The sequence below is a fragment of the Pelobates fuscus genome, chromosome 3 (genome assembly GCF_036172605.1).
Source record: "Pelobates fuscus isolate aPelFus1 chromosome 3, aPelFus1.pri, whole genome shotgun sequence".
NCBI lineage: Eukaryota > Metazoa > Chordata > Amphibia > Anura > Pelobatidae > Pelobates > Pelobates fuscus.
Window position 1 is genome coordinate 352,914,520 of NC_086319.1, and position 18,803 is coordinate 352,933,322.

An 18,803-nucleotide genomic window follows, 5' to 3' on the forward strand; every position below is an offset into this window, starting at 1 on the left:
ACATATACACTATCACTGACAAGCACACATACATTCTCACTGACAAACACATACACACTCACACACTCAATGACAAGCACACATACACTCTCCCTGACAAACACACTTATACTCTTTGACAGACATACAAACACATACAAACTTCCTAACAGACACACATACAATTTTTTTTTTTTTTAATTTTACTCCACCCAGCCCCCTTAATTTGGGAGTGCTGGCATGTAGTCTCTATGTGGTCCAGTGGGGCTGCTGGGCTGAGCGTACGGTCCCTGGGGTCCAGTGGGACTGCTGGGCAGCTGGTGTGTGGTCCCAGGGGTCCAGTGGGGCTGCTGAGTGGCTGACGTGCCGGCGCACAAGGGAGCAGTGATCTCCCTGCTCAGCTCCCTCTTAGTAATGCCGGAGCGGGAGTGATGTCATATTCCGTTTCCGGCATCACTGCTGTGCGCACGAGCGAGCTGAGCAGGGAGATCACTGTCCACTGCTCCCTCGCCGCCCGCGGCCATTTTATTTTTATAATTTTTGGCTGAACCCCAATTGTGTTCCCACGGAACCCCAATTGTGTTCCCGCGGAACCCCAATTGTGTTCTCACGGAACACAAATTGGGAAACGCCGAGCTACATCACTTTAATTGACCTTTATTTTGAATGTTTGAACACGCTCTGGCCCTGTGTCCTTTTTGGCTGCAATTGTAACTAACAATATTAGAGTTGTCTCTCACTTTAAACCTTGGAGTCGTGTTACTCACTTTTAATACATTATCATCATTTGCACTAGTGGAGTATTTTTCAGTATCCTCAAAACTTCTCAGCTGTGTTTTAAACTGTGCAAAAGTAACTTTCCCATGTCCCTGTGTAATGTGGATGGCAAACCGTTTAAATGATTCAGGAAAATCTTTCAAAATTATTGCAATCAACATCGCTTAATGTTTCTCCAGCATTTCTCAGTGCTGTAATAGCTGTCTCTGTACGTATAATGTAGTCACACTCTCATTTACAGACTTCTGAAGAGATGTTAGTTCGGTGTATAAACTAATTATACAGGGCTTTCCTTTACCTGCGTAATAGTCTCTTGATATTTTAAGAGCTTTTCTTCCATCATCAGCTGCTTCTCTCATAATCAGAGACAAACTTTTATCATCTAAACATTTCATTAATTCAGCATATGCTTCTTCAGTCTTACCGTGATCTTCATCCTCACCTTCAGTGTCTGCAGACAAACTCAGGATGGTTTCTTTGAGTTTCAGCAACCTCAGATATCCCAATAATTTTGTCTCCCAAAGTTCATAATTCTTTTAATCTCCATCAAAGCATGCCTAGTCGGTTTCCTGTGTTCCTCCTGGGCCCATAACTGGTTGCCATTTTTATTATTTTGGGTAGGATAACTGGGTATATAAGAATTACCTTATATGAAATGGAGGGGAAAAAAATCACACAGGTACTTCTTGCTTCTGTGTCTTTATTTTAACTAACTCTGCTTCTGCTTCCTGTTTCAGGAGGAAAAGGAGTAACAACAAACTTTATTTACACTCCTTTTAACCATACAATGTATAACATAAGAGCATTTTTAGTTTATATATCTCAACAAAAACTAACTCTGACGCAAAGTTCTAAAAGTGCAGGAACTAACAGGGTTCTATTGGTTTTCATGGTGATTGCCCTATTTTTAGAATAAACGCCATAATTACTCTTGAAACATAACTCTATACATAACATGCTTTTATGAAAATAATTCCTGGCATAGATGTTGCTACATGGGATGTGGGAGGGCAATTGCCCCCCTAGATCATCCCCCTTGTCTGTCCCTGAAATTGTAACCTCTGCAGGGCCGAGGATGCCAGTTTCCTCGGGTCACACACAGGCTGCTGGTGTCTCTGGGATTGTCTGAGTGACTGGGCTGTCCAGGGAGACACAGTGAGGAAAGGTTAAACTGGCCAGAATGCTAGAATGCTCAGTGGTGCTGCCTGTCATAACATTCACAGGAAAACCATTTCCATGTGTATGCCCCTGTCCCTGGTTTGTACATGGGGACATTACAAGGAACAAATAAGGAAGTGGGGCCGCAATGATAGTGCAAAGCAGAGGACAGACATGCAGGAAGGGACAAGTGGGGCTGTGGAAGAGTGAACCATCACACCCAAACATAGGCTTCTTCCAGTGGTGACCCCAGGCATCATCTCCCAGCCACTGATACCGGAGAAACTGACGGAAGCGAAGCTCAGAGAGATGGACACAGGTTTCTTCAGGAAGGAAGAGATTCTTTATTGGATCACCGATCGGGACTCAGAGGGACTAACGTCACCAAAATACAGCAAGTTCTGAGCCCCGGACAATAGTGCAGGCTCCTTATATAGGCACATAACTCCTCCCATATTAAGCTCCACCCGCACATTCTCTTGACCAATCAATACAAATAAGAATTAACTTCCTGCTTGACCGCATGGCCTGTCCAGCACAATGGAGGAGGGGAATACTACATCCTGTATTCTTGCACATGCTCCGTACACTACTGATCGTATCTTGCCTCGTGCAACCAACTGATCGATACGTCAGCATATGCACGTACACATGCCACGTGGTAATCTCGGCCTACTAAATTTATTTTTACCGAGATTCCACCACATTCCCCCCTTTGATGCCTCTTGATATTTCACAATTACTTGAGGCATCACTTAACCTTAGTTTGCATACACCGCAAGTTACCTTGAACCAAACCAGACTTATCTTATGATGTGAATCTTCAACACTCATCTTCCTGCATTGGTTCTCCCTGATCTAGAGCCTTATATTTATAAATTGCCATTATCTGTGCAGCAGCCTTCCTCTCTGCTATATTTTCTATCAGACTTTGCACAGACCTAACTACTAAGGGTATTAGACACGGCAGGAGTAGACACAACATTAAAATCAGTAGGACTCCACCTACCACTGCCTTAAGCCCTCCAAACCACTCATACCAGCTACCAAACCAACTACTTGGATTATACCCTTTCCATACCTGAGTAGGTACATGCGCTAGTTTAACCATATGGCTAGTAAGCTCAGCTATTGCTTGCCCTTCGTCATCTATTTGAAGACAGCAATTGCTCAGGTTAAACTTCCCACATACACCTCCCTCTACTGCCAAAAGGTAATCCAAGGCTAATCTATTTTGGTAGACTGCTGTCCTCATCCTGGTATTATGCTTCGCTAGAAGATTGAGCGCTTGTGATGTCTCGTTAGTAATAATCTCAACCACCGCCTGTAATCTTATAATACGGTTGAGCATATAAATAGGGGTTCTATAACCAAAGGTACCATCTTCTGCCCACGTGGCTGGCCCATAATAATCTATAATACGCTGGGGAGGCCATTCATTATCTTCCCAGGCGCCTATCTCTATGGGTCCCCTTTTCTTCCTATGATTCACATCATATACTTTAACACCTAAAGTCTCACCTGTTTCAATAGGTAACAAGAAGAAGGATGGTTTGAGCATACCCAACACACATGCCCCTTCCCAGTCCTGTGGCAACTCCGAATAGGCTTTCTTACCACAGATCCAGTACAAATTTGCTGGGGCTCTCCAGGTAGATGTGATGGATAGATCAAACCACACATCCTTTAAATTGGCGTATCTAGCAAACGGGTTAGATGGTTCTGAGACATTTGAAGCCGACCACCAAGTTGTATTCTTTGTATCATCATCATAAGCTTTTTGCCCTAGACAAGTTAATTCTCCTACAGAAGTATTATACATCATTCCTTTCCTTGCTATGCAAACATAACCTATGATGGAGGTCTTTAATCTCCACTCAGATTTACCTCTAACACTCATATGATAATCGGCTTGTGTAGATATTAATTGGTCAACTGCCTCAGAACCGGACATTACCTCCTTTGCTTCCCAAGGCCATTGGTCTCCCATGTTAGTACCTCCACACACATAGCAGTTGGTAACATTAAGACTACCGGCAATACTTTCGGCTAAATCGATGAACAGGTTTTTAGCATTATGGGGGATCTTATTATCTATACTCATCTCTTCATAAAAGGAATGGTATACTTGATGAGTCTGGGAGGATACCGTATCAGTCTCTATCCCTATAAACAATACTGTCCCAGGATCTAAACCCGTCCCATATATTTGAAACCCAAATAAATTACCATACTTGTCTAAGAACTTGTCGGGGTTATTTATAAGTATATGGACTGGATTGCATTCCATAGACTTACAATATGGGCTGGTAGGCAACTTAGTCACTATCATGTCCTTGTCTACTGTCTGTCCCCAAGTTGCCCACCCCACACAAGACCAATATGGGCAAAAGTTATAATCTCTATTTGGGCATCTAGGACTCACATATTTATTTTTACTACTGGGACAAATATATTTATCGTTAGACCCATACGTCTTCTCCCATCTAAGATCCCCACATACATTCCACGGCTTTCTACCACTTGATATCGCCTTACATGCATCAAATAGCAGAACACCCGAAGAATATACGGATTCTAATACTGTCTTGTTAATTAGGGTCCCCTGAGGATCTCCATTCCTGAGAGTCAACCAAATTGTACGAGGTTGATACTCCGGACTGAAGCACTTAGGTTCTCCTACTCCTAAATGGCACACACTATATTCTATATTAAGGTATCTACATCTTGATACATCTCCTTTACACTCGTATTGTGAATGCCAAATTAGGGTTTGGGAAATATGGTTACCTGTTCTTGTAGTCTTAATGCATACCTCACAGCTAGGAGTGTCGGTACCTCTACCTTCCTGAATATAAAAATACACATAAATAAACATTATCAAGAACAAATCTTTCGCCGTCATCCTCAGTCTTCGTCCGTGCGACGGCACCTCAGCTTCCAGGATGTAAGGGCTGCAGGGAATGGAGTTCTGCTCGTCTTCACAGGAGTCCCTTCGAGACTTTCCCTGACTTATACACTATACGTCGGTGGGCGGACAGGCTTTATTATGGCCGTCTAAACACTCACTTCACCAAATCTCTGTAACAATAAAATTTTGTAATCCACAAAGTTCCTCGTTACTCCGACTGAGTCGTGCGTTTTAACCGGATCTTGCAGGGATTCTCTGGATCTGCTGTAACTTGCCAAGAATCGACTGCTGCTGGTTTAACCCTGGAGTGATGTATCCACGGAGTCACTTCGGCTACTTTTATCGCTGTAGGGGTAGACAAAAGAACAACATAAGGACCTCTCCACTTGGGCCCTAACGGTACATTATTCCACTCTTTAATCCACACTTGGTCTCCTGGATGGTAACTATGAACTGGGGGATAAATATTCACAGGTAATCTATCTTGTATCCATTTCTGTACCTCCTCCATAGTCTTACCCAACTCTACAACCTGCTGCCGGGTAATTCCTTCTCCCAACTGACTCAAGTCCCCCCTTAAGTTACCAAGTACGGGAGGTGGTCGCCCATACATGATTTCAAAAGGAGAGAGGCCCATCCTTCTGGTAGGGGTACTGCGGATTCGCAATAGAGCTATGGGTAAGAGAACGTTCCACTTAAGTTGGGTTTCCTGACACATTTTAGCCAACTGATTCTTAATAGTTCTATTCATTCTCTCTACCTTACCAGAACTCTGGGGTCTATATGCAGTATGAAGCCTCCACTTTATACCAAGCATATGAGTCAGTTGTTGTAGGCACTGATGAACAAAAGCTGGACCATTGTCCGATCCTATAGAGCAGGGTAGTCCATATCGGGGTATTATTTCTCGTAACAGGAATCTCACAACTTCTCCTGCTTTCTCTGTACGAGTAGGACATGCTTCTACCCAGCCTGAATAGGTACACACAATTACCAACAGGTAACGATGTCCACCCGATTTAGGCATCACTGTATAGTCAATTTGTAAATCGGACATGGGGAGTCCCCCCATAAACTGGACTCCTGGTGGCTTTACTGGTCCTTGCCTTGCATTATTTTTAGCACACGTTACACATCTTCGTACAATGGCCTGAGTCAAGTTGGACAATCTTGGTATGTAGAAATGTTTTCTGAGAGATTCTTCTGTGCTATCTCTCCCAGAATGTGTCCCGTTGTGATAGTTTTGGACAATTTCTACCGCTAGTGATGCTGGAATGACTATTCTTCCATCTTCTAACTGATACCATTTGTTCTCCAAATACTTTCCAGATTCAGTCTTTAACCACTCCTCTTCTTGAGCTGTATAAACTGGAGTCCATTGAGACAGTGGAGTTGGTATAAGGGCAGCTATATGCCCCACATATTCCTGTCTTCCCGATTCAGCGGCACGCTTAGCTGTACTGTCTGCCATCCGATTTCCTTTTGTTACATCACCATCTCCTCTCAGATGCGCTCGACAATGTATAATACCGACTTCTTTCGGTTCCCACACTGCTTCCAATAGTTGTAGGATTTCAGCTGCATATTTGATTTCTTTGCCTTCTGAATTCAATAGTCCTCTTTCTTTATACAAAGCTCCGTGGGCATGAGTGGTTAAAAACGCATACTTGGAGTCCGTGTAGATGTTCACTCTTAAACCTTCAGCCAATTGTAACGCTCGTGTCAGTGCTATCAATTCTGCCTTTTGTGCTGATGTTCCTTTCGCCAGTGGCCGAGCTTCTATCACCTTGTCTATTGTTGTTACTGCATATCCTGCATAGCGGATCCCTTCTTTCACATAACTACTGCCGTCGGTATAATATTGAACATCGGGGTTCTGGATGGGAAAATCACGAAGATCTGGTCTACTTGAAAATACTTCATCCATTACTTCCAAACAATCATGTTGACTTTCAGTAGGTTGTGGCAAAAGGGTAGCTGGATTTAAGGTGTTTACAGTCTCTAAATGCACTCTTGGGTTTTCACACAACATTGCTTGATACTTGGTCATACGGCTGTTACTAAACCAATGATTTCCTTTGTAATCCAACAACGTCTGTACTGCATGTGGGACTCGTACATAAAGTTCTTGACCCAGAGTGAGTTTATCAGCTTCAGCTACTAGCAGGGCGGCTGAAGCTACAGCTCTTAGACAAGGTGGAAGTCCGCTGGCCACTGCATCCAGTTGCATAGACATGTAGGCAACAGGTCTTTGCCATGATCCCAAGTACTGTGTCAATACTCCCACAGCCATTCTTCTTTGCTCATGTACATACAGGTAGAATGGTCGTGTGTGATCAGGTAGACCTAATGCTGGGGCACTCATCAAAGCCTTCTTCACATCTTCAAATGCCGTTTGCTGTTCTTGAGTCCATAAGAAGGGGTCGTGCTCTGTACCTTTGATAGCTGCATACAGAGGTTTTGCCAGTATCGCGTAACTGGGAATCCATATCCTACAGAAGCCTGCTGCCCCCAAGAATTCTCGCACTTGTCTTCTATTCTTGGGTATCGGTATTTGGCACACAGCTTCTTTTCTCTCTGGCCCCATAATTCTTTGACCTTCAGAGATATGGAATCCCAGATATTTGACAGTTGGCAAACACAACTGAGCCTTCTTTCTAGACACCTTGTATCCTGCCTTCCAGAGAATGTGTAGTAGATCGTGCGTTGCTTGCTGACATATTTCCTTTGTAACTGCTGCTATCAACAAGTCATCTACATACTGTAACAATACACACTCTCCTGGGATGGACTCGAAATCCAGTAGATCTTGACTTAGAGCTGAACCAAATAAGGTAGGTGAATTTTTAAACCCTTGGGGCAGTCTTGTCCAGGTCATTTGGCGTTTTGAGCCCGTTACAGCGTTCTCCCATTGGAAAGCGAAAATACATTGACTTTCTGCGGCAATTCGGAGGCAAAAGAAGGCATCTTTGAGGTCTAAGACTGTAAAGTAAGTAGCCCTGCCCGGAATTAAAGCAAGCAGGTTATATGGATTGGGTACAACTGGATGTATACTAACAACCGCATCATTGACTGCTCTCAAGTCCTGCACAGGTCGATACTCATCTGTACCGGGCTTTTGAACAGGCAGCAATGGGGTGTTCCAGGGGGAAGTACAGAATTTTAGGATACCATACCGTATGAACTTATCCAGATAAGATTGTATGTTCTTCTTAGCCTTCTGCGGGATGTGATATTGTCTTAGGCTCACTGGATAAACCCCAAGTTTTAGTTCAATTTTAATAGGTGGAATATTGCGGGCCAGTCCTGGTGGGTTGTTCTCTGCCCAAACTCCTGGTATGTTGAATAAAGACTCATCACTCCTAGGGTTTTGGCTAGTCAACGCTGTATAACATAAAGTTCTTGACCCAGAGTGAGTTTATCAGCTTCAGCTACTAGCAGGGCGGCTGAAGCTACAGCTCTTAGACAAGGTGGAAGTCCGCTGGCCACTGCATCCAGTTGCATAGACATGTAGGCAACAGGTCTTTGCCATGATCCCAAGTACTGTGTCAATACTCCCACAGCCATTCTTCTTTGCTCATGTACATACAGGTAGAATGGTCGTGTGTGATCAGGTAGACCTAATGCTGGGGCACTCATCAAAGCCTTCTTCACATCTTCAAATGCCGTTTGCTGTTCTTGAGTCCATAAGAAGGGGTCGTGCTCTGTACCTTTGATAGCTGCATACAGAGGTTTTGCCAGTATCGCGTAACTGGGAATCCATATCCTACAGAAGCCTGCTGCCCCCAAGAATTCTCGCATTCTCTTTCATGCCAGCAATTATAGCGTCTCTATAGGCTCTGAGTTGAACCATATCAGCACCATTTACATTCCAATCGGGATCGGTGTTAGGATAATGTGTTGCGGCCCATGCTGCTGGATTGGCTTGATTCAAAGCACGGGCCCTATCCTCTAGCGCTTTAATGGCCGCTTGATTAATTCTTGTCCTTTCCTCATTGTTAAACAAAGTCATTAATAACTGCTGGCAATCAGCCCATGTCGGGTTATGTGTCTGAACTATCGAGGTGAACAGATCAGTCATAGCTTGTGGTTTCTCAGTATACGAGGAATTGTGGGTCTTCCAATTCAGGAGATCGGTTGTCGTGAACGGGACATATACGAAGACTGGGTCAGCATGTGCCATTTGACCTGCGGCATCAATATAGGCTGACCCGGGATTCAGACGAAGAGGCATCTGATAATGTTTTAATTGTTGGGTACCGGTCAGTTGTCGGGTTTGTATGGGGCTACGTGGAGGGGCGTCAGTTATGGGTTCCAGTCGGGGAGAAATAGGGCATGAGGATGTGGGAGCTTGGTTTTGGGAAAAGGTAGTAAATAAAACACTTCGAGCCGAGCTAGAAGAAGCTTGACCGGAAGTCTGAAGTGGCGCCAAATCAGGATATTCAGATCTAATGGGGGTTGGCTCTGATTCCGGAAGGGGAGATTTAGTACGAGAGGGGGTGGATTCTGTACTGGAGGAGGAAGCGGAAGTGGATGAGGGCAATGAGGGAAGGGTTGCAGGACTTCCTGCATTTGCGTCACTTCCTCTTAAAGGAAAGTAAGGGGGCGGCAAAGGGATCTCGGACTCAGGGGGCGTGTCCAAAATGGGCCTAACACCAGTCCTAGTGGACAAACAAGTCCTAGCCACCATGAGGCGACATTGCTCCTCGTGGCACGTCTGGATCCATTTTGGCGAGTCATTTACGGCCTGTCTCCAACAATCAATATAAGGAAACTGCCCGTAAAGTTCAGGCCTACCTGATACAGCCACGTGTAAGCGCTGTACCAGAGTTGGATCCAAACTGCCACGTGGCGGCCATGCCGCAACCAAAGTAGGCCACTCCTTAGTACACAAAGTGACCAAACGTACAGGAGACATTTTAACCCCAAAATCACATGTTTTGAATCCCTTTTTAAAATTCTTCACCATACAACCTAAGGGATCCGGAATCGTTGACTGCGACGCGCCCATACTTATCAATGGAATGTCGTTGACAACGAATACTATGCACGCGTACTATTCAACAGTCACACCCGTTTCCTCTGGCAACAGCACCACGTGGTACGGTTACCAAGTGAAACGTACACTATAACACAATAAACACTCAGGGAATTCCCGTACACACACAGCTGTTACACCAGTCACTAGATAATCAATATTATGCCCTTTGGCGAAACTATACAGTCACCCACGCTATAATTCTCTATATACGAATTACCCGTCTATAACACACCCCAGTAACATCGTCTTTTACAAATAGCGGTTACAGTACGGTTAGCATAGGTCAAAGCACAATTTAAGGTCACAATACAATTATTAGTGGTTATGGTGTTAAACATGCAATGGACGACAATGATTAGTACTTATATACAGTGTCAGTAAATATACAGGGTTATGGTACCGTGCACTATAATACAGCAACACACTATTAACACTCTCGCTAGACGGCTGAGCTCGCGCTATCTAACAAGATATACACTTTACTAAACAATCTTTATCACATTTACAATTCCCAACTAAACTATTGGCCAGTACCTTGAATGGACTACCTAAAACTATGTACACCCGTTTTGGTTAGCCACACTGCCCAAGCACCACATATAGCGAGCTAGAGGACCGAATTTACACAGGCGCCTCTTAGTCGATTACTATCAAAAATCTAGTGGGTTCCAAATTTACACGCCTTCCCACTTAGCCAAGATAGGTTGAGAGCTAGCGAACCGAATTTACACAGGCGCCGCTTAGTCTCCCGGTCCCTCCGACCTAGCGAACGTAATATACACCCTAGAACGCTAGTCTAGACAAGACACCGATGTCCGGCTAGGGCTATTTACACAGGACCCCGCCTGACTAACCAAATCAAACGGTCTGACTAAAGAGCGTTCGATTGAGCGATGCGCCTTCGCTCCTTCCCTCCGACAGAGGGGGCAGATTCCATACACAAATAACCCCTTATGGGCCTACCGCACAATCGGTATACCCCTAGTGGGTCTGCCGTCTAAAACAGCAGTTGTCTTACCTCCTCGTTCCTGAACCTGAGTTCACACTCATCGACGGGGACACCCCAGCACTTCTTACGTAGAGGCCGATGATCTCCTGGACAACAGACCAGTGGCGCCGAGACGAAGGGAGGTCCACGCAGAAGTTCAGGGGTGCAGCCGTAGAGAACGTGGGCAAAGATAGACCGTCTCACGCCTCTGCCTCTCAGCTACCGTTGAACGATGAGCTTCCCGGCCAATGCACCAAATGATACCGGAGAAAGTGACGGAAGCGAAGCACAGAGAGATGGACACAGGTTTCTTCAGGAAGGAAGAGATTCTTTATTGGATCACCGATCGGGACTCAGAGGGACTAACGTCACCAAAATACAGCAAGTTCTGAGCCCCGGACAATAGTGCAGGCTCCTTATATAGGCACATAACTCCTCCCATATTAAGCTCCACCCGCACATTCTCTTGACCAATCAATACAAATAAGAATTAACTTCCTGCTTGACCGCATGGCCTGTCCAGCACAATGGAGGAGGGGAATACTACATCCTGTATTCTTGCACATGCTCCGTACACTACTGATCGTATCTTGCCTCGTGCAACCAACTGATCGATACGTCAGCATATGCACGTACACATGCCACGTGGTAATCTCGGCCTACTAAATTTATTTTTACCGAGATTCCACCACACCACCACCTGTGCACATGTTGAAGATGATAACCTGCTGTAAGAGAGCTGCAGCTGAAAAACTTTTTACATGAACTGTTCTTCATCACTGGATTATATTGTTGCCAAAAAAAAAAACATTAGCAGAGACACTTTGCAGAGATCTAGAGGTTTACTCACATCCACACCAAATTAACCACAAAAAAAATCCAGTGGTAAATCTATTTCACATAATCAAAAAGGTATCATGCGGCCTAACCACGGTAGCAGAAGGTCGCAGGATTACTGAGCTCCGGGCCAGACAACGGTGAAAAACCACAAAAAACCCTTACAAATCGGGCCAAACCCGACCCAAATAGCCTCAGCTACTCCTCTTAACGAGATGGGGCGTAAAACGAAGAAATTGAAGCCTGAAAAAACCAACCCGGGCACACACATTGGTGAGCTGTGGCGGAGGGCCCAAGAAGCCTCTACCGCCAACATGGCGTCCCTCCATGGGGGTTGTACGGACTTCTATAGCGACTCATCGGATGATGCGGAAGGGGAGCTTATACAGGCCGCCCTTAAGTCGCCACCGACCCGACAGCAACCTACAACTCCTGCCGCAGCCCTTACGCCGGTGAGCATGGAGGCCATCAGAGCCTTAATGGCGGACCACCATAAAAAAATATCGGAGGATGTGGCCTCGATTCGGGACGCCCTGACTGGCCTCAATGGACGACTCGGGGCTGTGGAGCACACCACGCAAACCCAAGACACACAACTCAAAGAATTACAGCAGGAGGTTCAGGAGCTGAGGAACCTATCTAAGCAGCATGAACTGCGGCTGGCTGAGATGGAGGACAAGCGTCGGCTGAAACACCTCAAGATCAGAGGCATTGCTGAAACTATAACGGACTCTGAACTACCTCACTTTGTGAGACGGCTCCTCACGGTAATGCTCCCTCCAAAGCATGCTAAAGCGGCGATGCTGGACGAAATGTTCCGCATCCCAAAACCAGCTAAGGCTCCAGAATCGGCCACCCGGGACGTCATCCTGCAATTTCAAGCCCAGAGAGATAGAACCGCAGTCCTGACAGCGGCCAGGGCCCAGCCGACATACTCCTTCGAGGGCATGACTCTAATATTCTATGCGGACCTTTCGGGGGCAACGTTGGCCTGGAGAAGATCCCTGCAACAGCTCACATCACTCCTAAGGGAGCAGCATATTGCATACCGCTGGGGCTCAGCTCACACCCTGTTGGTAACGAAGGGCAACGACACGCACAAACTGCACAGCATGCAGGAGGCACCGACGATTCTGGGGAAGCTCGGCCTTCCACAGACCATACTACCCCAGCCAGCACCCAAGGGGAGACGCCCGAACCCTCCAAGCTGGGAAAATGCTAGCAGCGTTGAATTTGTACCCAGACAACAAGCCGGCACATCCACCGTCCCTGCCACAACCTGAAGATCTACGTGAGTTTTTGGGGACTTTACCACACCATGAGGGTCTTCATTTACGGAGACTGTCACACGCTACCATATTGTACAGCGGACTAACCTAATGGCTTACACCCCCCCACTAAGTTTATGTTCGCAGAGTCGCAGGTGGGGATAGTGCGGCCTCACACCAACCAAGTCTATACAATGAGCCTGTCGATGTGATCGGCTCACACCCCCCTCGGATACTTGACGAACTCACTCACCCCAGGGCACCAGTGACGCCATCCCGCTGAACTGATATGATACACTCGGCCCTCGTAAGCCCCGTTACAGTTTATGTTCTTTCAGCGTCAGCAAATCTAACATTGTTTTAAGCACATTAGATCCGGCAGTCTGCATATTTTCTAGACTATAGTTTAAGTTTACGTTAACCTGTTAATTTTTATGTTGTCTACTTGGTAAATGTATGGGGTACGGACTGCCAAGACCTGCAATGTTCTACAAACTACTGGCGACTACTGTTCTGTACTGCCGTACATCGCACAGGCGACCTCTGCTTACATTAATTTGTGTCTTACTGTATCCTCTCTACTTCGTAGGGGGGGTCTCCATGCCCTACCTTGATCTTAGGCGAATCACCACCACCACATGGATAACTAAAATCCAGCCCAGTTCACCTAGTATCTACGATGCCGCATACATTAGGCACACCGCAGAGAGAGCAGACGCAGTACACTCCGGACCCCAGTGGCTACTCATGCACGGTCTGACTAGCTTGACACAGCATCTTACTTTACTACACAGCATCTTACCTACTACATCGAACACAATATGATGGTTACTCCATTAGTTGTTAAAGTTTTTATTAGTTCATGTTATTACAAGCCCCCCGGGGAACACTACACGCGAGCACAATACTCGCATACGTATACTCCCGTGGGTCAGCATACCTGCACAAGGAACACAATCCCACATGGCCCTCACTAGCCTATAGGTACGACGCTCTCCAAGAAAACTATAGATGCCTTCCACACACGCACCATCATCAGGTTGTTGGGTAGGACGACCCGGCTACTGGGGCAGAGCAGGTACACTGTCATTACATACACACCACAATGCAATGAATGGTAACATTTATTAAACTTTACGCATATCAGATACCTGTCAGTCTACGCAAAATGTCCATATATATATACCTTCAGAAAATCTGGAAAATTAACCTTGTTACTGTTTAGATATCGTGGCATCCTATAGCTCTAGCTAGCGACTACCAAGCATACGAACGCCCTACTGTATGTAAAGCTGTATAGTATTCATCATATTCTCTAAAAATGTGCATTGATATACCTGCCATGTTGTAAAAACTAATGACAAATGTGAACGAGAGCTGTTGTGGCTCAGTCGACATCGTTGTTAACCATCCGCACGCAAAAATAAAGAATTCAAAAAAAAAAAAAAAAAAAAAAAAGGTATCATGCTCCTGTTACCTACCCTGTTATAAGGATTTGACTTTAAAATATTTTATAGACATTTAGCTTGTAGCTTCTCTAATCCAATATACATACACAAATCACAAGTTATTCCATAACATTGAGATTATATTGTGGGTATAAACTTTAGGCAATGTGGCATGTATTGTGGGCAATGTGACATGGATGTGGGCATAATAAAATGGAAGTAAACTAAAATACATGGAGGCATCATGGCACGTGGGCAATCTGGAAAGTAGACATAATAAAATGGAGGCAAATTGAAATATATGCAGGCACTGTGGCATGTGGGCATAATAAAATGGAAGTAAACTGAAATATATGTAAGCAGTGTGGCATGAGGGCAATGTGTCATGGTGTGGGCATAATTTAATGCACCTTTGGCAAACACTGGCACTTTTTGAACACCCCCATAATACAATTTTTACTCTGATTTGTAAACTATAGATATGGCATTTGCCACCCCTGTCTGTGTTTGTGTGTATATTTATGGAATTTTTTAATATTTTACCAGTGGTATGATATAATAGTGAAAATAATTAGTGCTCCCACCTGAGTTTTGACTGTGATATCTTATGTGCCCTCTCCATATATTGTTTCTAGAGTCACCACTGATTACTGACAAAATAATTGTATAATATTTATAAGATTATGAACATGTTAACGCTCAGATTATGACCAAAGATGTTCAAGGCCCACTGTTACCATAGCTGACTCACACATGTTAAATTGTATTCTGTCCCAGGTGAAGATGCATGGAGAAGCACTGGGCTTTACCTGCCTCCTGGAAAAACAGCAGCACTTGTTTTTCCAGAGTCTGTCGTTGGGAAACATCTGCAGGTAACAATCCAAAATGTCTACAAATGCATGCTTCTAATACTCGTGTTTTTTTTATTTTTTTATTTATATATTTTTTTAATTCTTTCTTTTTGTTGTGCATAGGAGATTACAACATTGCTTGTATAGCCACAACAGCTCTAACAAGCGCGGTGTTCATAGAGTGATAAACATATTTGTGGCATAAAAATTACTTGCAAATTTTTTGGTTAATTAGACGTTTCATAGTATTGCTAACAAGTTTAGCGTGAGAATAGTGAAAGTAGAGAAACATAAGCTTAATATCGAGCAGAATTTTAGCAAGTATGTGCCATGAGGAACAGTGCACTTTTTGCGTAATTTTTACATACATCAGTGAAGGTAAATATGTGCATCAAGGATAATATGTAGCTTTACAGTTTCATGGTATAGCGTATTATTTAAATACATAGCAGAAAATAACATAAGCCTACAGCACACAGTTTAGTCAAATTATGTCACCATGTATGTCAGTCTCAAAACGTTATATTAATTGAAGTCTGAATATCACAACAGTGTCAAGACATTACACTGATTTGATAGCCATTTATGTCAGGTGGTTCTAGTTGTGATGAATAGTGATGTACCGAACTGTCCGCCGGCGGACAGTTCCCGGCGAAATTAGCTTGTTCGCGTTCGCCGCGGCGGGCGGACACATGCGCAGTTCGATCCGCCCCCTATTCGTCATCATTGGGCAAACTTTGACCCTGTGCCTCTCGGTCAGCAGACACATTACAGCCAATCAGCAGCACTCCCTCCCTTCCACACCCTCCAACCTCCCTCCCAGCATCCATTTTCGATTCATTCGGAAGATGCATGCTTAGTGAGAGGAGGGAAAGTTTAGATGCTGCTGATTACATAGGGAAATTGATAGCTAGGCTAGGGTATTCAGTGTCCACTACAATCCTGAAGGACTCATCTGATCTCTGCTGTAAGGACAGCACCCCAAAAAGCCCTTTTTAGGGCTATAACATCAGGCTGCTTTTTTTTTTTTCCTGTGTAATGTAATTGCAGGTGCCTGCCTGCCAGCCTGTGTGTCAGGCTCACAGCATATACTGTGCCCACTTGCCCAGTGCCACCACTCATATCTGTTTTAACAATCGGTTAAGCTTTAGATTTAAAAGAAATATTTTTTTTTCACTGTAATAGAAGAGCAGTTGCCTGCCTGCCAGCTTCTGTGTGAGGTTGGATGCCTTGCCCATTTGCACAGTCAGTGCCACCACTCATATCTGTTTTAACAATCGGTTAAGCTTTCGATTTAAAAGAAATATATTTTTTTCACTGTAATAGAAGAGCAGTTGCCTGCCTGCCAGCTTCTGTGTGAGGTTGGATGCCTTGCCCATTTGCACAGTCAGTGCCACCACTCATATCTGTTTTAACAATTGGTTAAGCTTTCGATTTAACAGAAATATTTTTTTTCACTGTAATAGAAGAGCAGTTGCCTGCCTGCCAGCTTCTGTGTGAGGTTGGATGCCTTGCCCATTTGCACAGTCAGTGCCACCACTCATATCTGTTTTAACAATTGGTTAAGCTTTCGATTTAAAATAAATAATTTTTTTTCACTGTAATAGAAGAGCAGTTAGTTGTCTGCAAGCGTCTGTGTTTCAGGCCTACTTCAGCGTGTGCTCTGCAGACCTGTGCCAGCGTGCTTTGACAGTTGCCAATCATATCTGGTGTCTCTTTAGCGTGCTTTTACAACCAAAATTTTGTTTCCACTGTAATAGAAGAGCAGTTGCCTGCCTGCCAGCTTCTGTGTGAGGTTCACATTGGATACTGTGCCTATTAGCCCAGTGCCACCACTCATATCTGTTTTAACAATTGGTTAAGCTTTAGATTTAAAATAAATAATTTTTTTTCACTGTAATAGAAGAGCAGTTGCCTGCCTGCCAGCTTCTGTGTGAGGTTGGATGCCTTGCCCATTTGCACAGTCAGTGCCACCACTCATATCTGTTTTAACAATTGGTTAAGCTTTCGATTTAAAAGAAATAATTTTTTTTCACTGTAATAGAAGAGCAGTTGCCTGCCTGCCAGCTTCTGTGTGAGGTTCACATTGGATACTGTGCCTATTAGCCCAGTGCCACCACTCATATCTGTTTTAACAATTGGTTAAGCTTTCGATTTAAAATAAATATTTTTTTTTCACTGTAATAGAAGAGCAGTTAGTTGTCTGCAAGCGTCTGTGTTTCAGGCCTACTTCAGCGTGTGCTCTGCAGACCTGTGCCAGCGTGCTTTGACAGTTGCCAATCATATCTGGTGTCTCTTTAGCGTGCTTTTACAACCAAAATTTTGTTTCCACTGTAATAGAAGAGCAGTTGCCTGCCTGCCAGCTTCTGTGTGAGGTTCACATTGGATACTGTGCCTATTAGCCCAGTGCCACCACTCATATCTGTTTTAACAATTGGTTAAGCTTTAGATTTAAAATAAAAAAATTTTTTCACTGTAATAGAAGAGCAGTTGCCTGCCTGCCAGCTTCTGTGTGAGGTTGGATGCCTTGCCCATTTGCACAGTCAGTGCCACCACTCATATCTGTTTTAACAATCGGTTAAGCTTTAGATTTAAAAGAAATAATTTTTTTTCACTGTAATAGAAGAGCAGTTGCCTGCCTGCCAGCTTCTGTGTGAGGTTGGATGCCTTGCCCATTTGCACAGTCAGTGCCACCACTCATATCTGTTTTAACAATTGGTTAAGCTTTCGATTTAAAAGAAATATTTTTTTTTCACTGTAATAGAAGAGCAGTTGCCTGCCTGCCAGCTTCTGTGTGAGGTTCACATTGGATACTGTGCCTATTAGCCCAGTGCCACCACTCATATCTGTTTTAACAATTGGTTAAGCTTTAGATTTAAAATAAAAAAAATTTTTCACTGTAATAGAAGAGCAGTTGCCTGCCTGCCAGCTTCTGTGTGAGGTTGGATGCCTTGCCCATTTGCAGAGTCAGTGCCACCACTCATATCTGTTTTAACAATCGGTTAAGCTTTAGATTTAAAAGAAATATTTTTTTTTCACTGTAATAGAAGAGCAGTTGCCTGCCTGCCAGCTTCTGTGTGAGGTTGGATGCCTTGCCCATTTGCACAGTCAGTGCCACCACTCATATCTGTTTTAACAATTGGTTAAGCTTTCGATTTAAAATAAATAATTTTTTTTCACTGTAATAGAAGAGCAGTTAGTTGTCTGCAAGCGTCTGTGTTTCAGGCCTACTTCAGCGTGTGCTCTGCAGACCTGTGCCAGCGTGCTTTGACAGTTGCCAATCATATCTGGTGTCTCTTTAGCGTGCTTTTACAACCAAAATTTTGTTTCCACTGTAATAGAAGAGCAGTTGCCTTCCTGCCAGCTTCTGTGTGAGGTTCACATTGGATACTGTGCCTATTAGCCCAGTGCCACCACTCATATCTGTTTTAACAATCGGTTAAGCTTTAGATTTAAAAGAAATAATTTTTTTTCACTGTAATAGAAGAGCAGTTGCCTGCCTGCCAGCTTCTGTGTGAGGTTGGATGCCTTGCCCATTTGCACAG

General features: G+C 44.2%; 1 protein-coding gene across 2 annotated transcripts in view; it reads left to right on the plus strand.

Annotated features, from left to right (window-relative positions):
* LOC134601259 (TRPM8 channel-associated factor homolog) overlaps window positions 1–18,803 on the plus strand; it is a 95,105-nt gene that overhangs the window by 35,696 nt on the left and 40,606 nt on the right. For both annotated transcript variants that reach the window (XM_063445725.1, XM_063445726.1), the window contains exon 4: window positions 15,185–15,279. In XM_063445725.1, coding sequence (XP_063301795.1) covers window positions 15,185–15,279 — 95 coding nt within the window. The remainder of the gene's footprint in view (window positions 1–15,184; window positions 15,280–18,803) is intronic.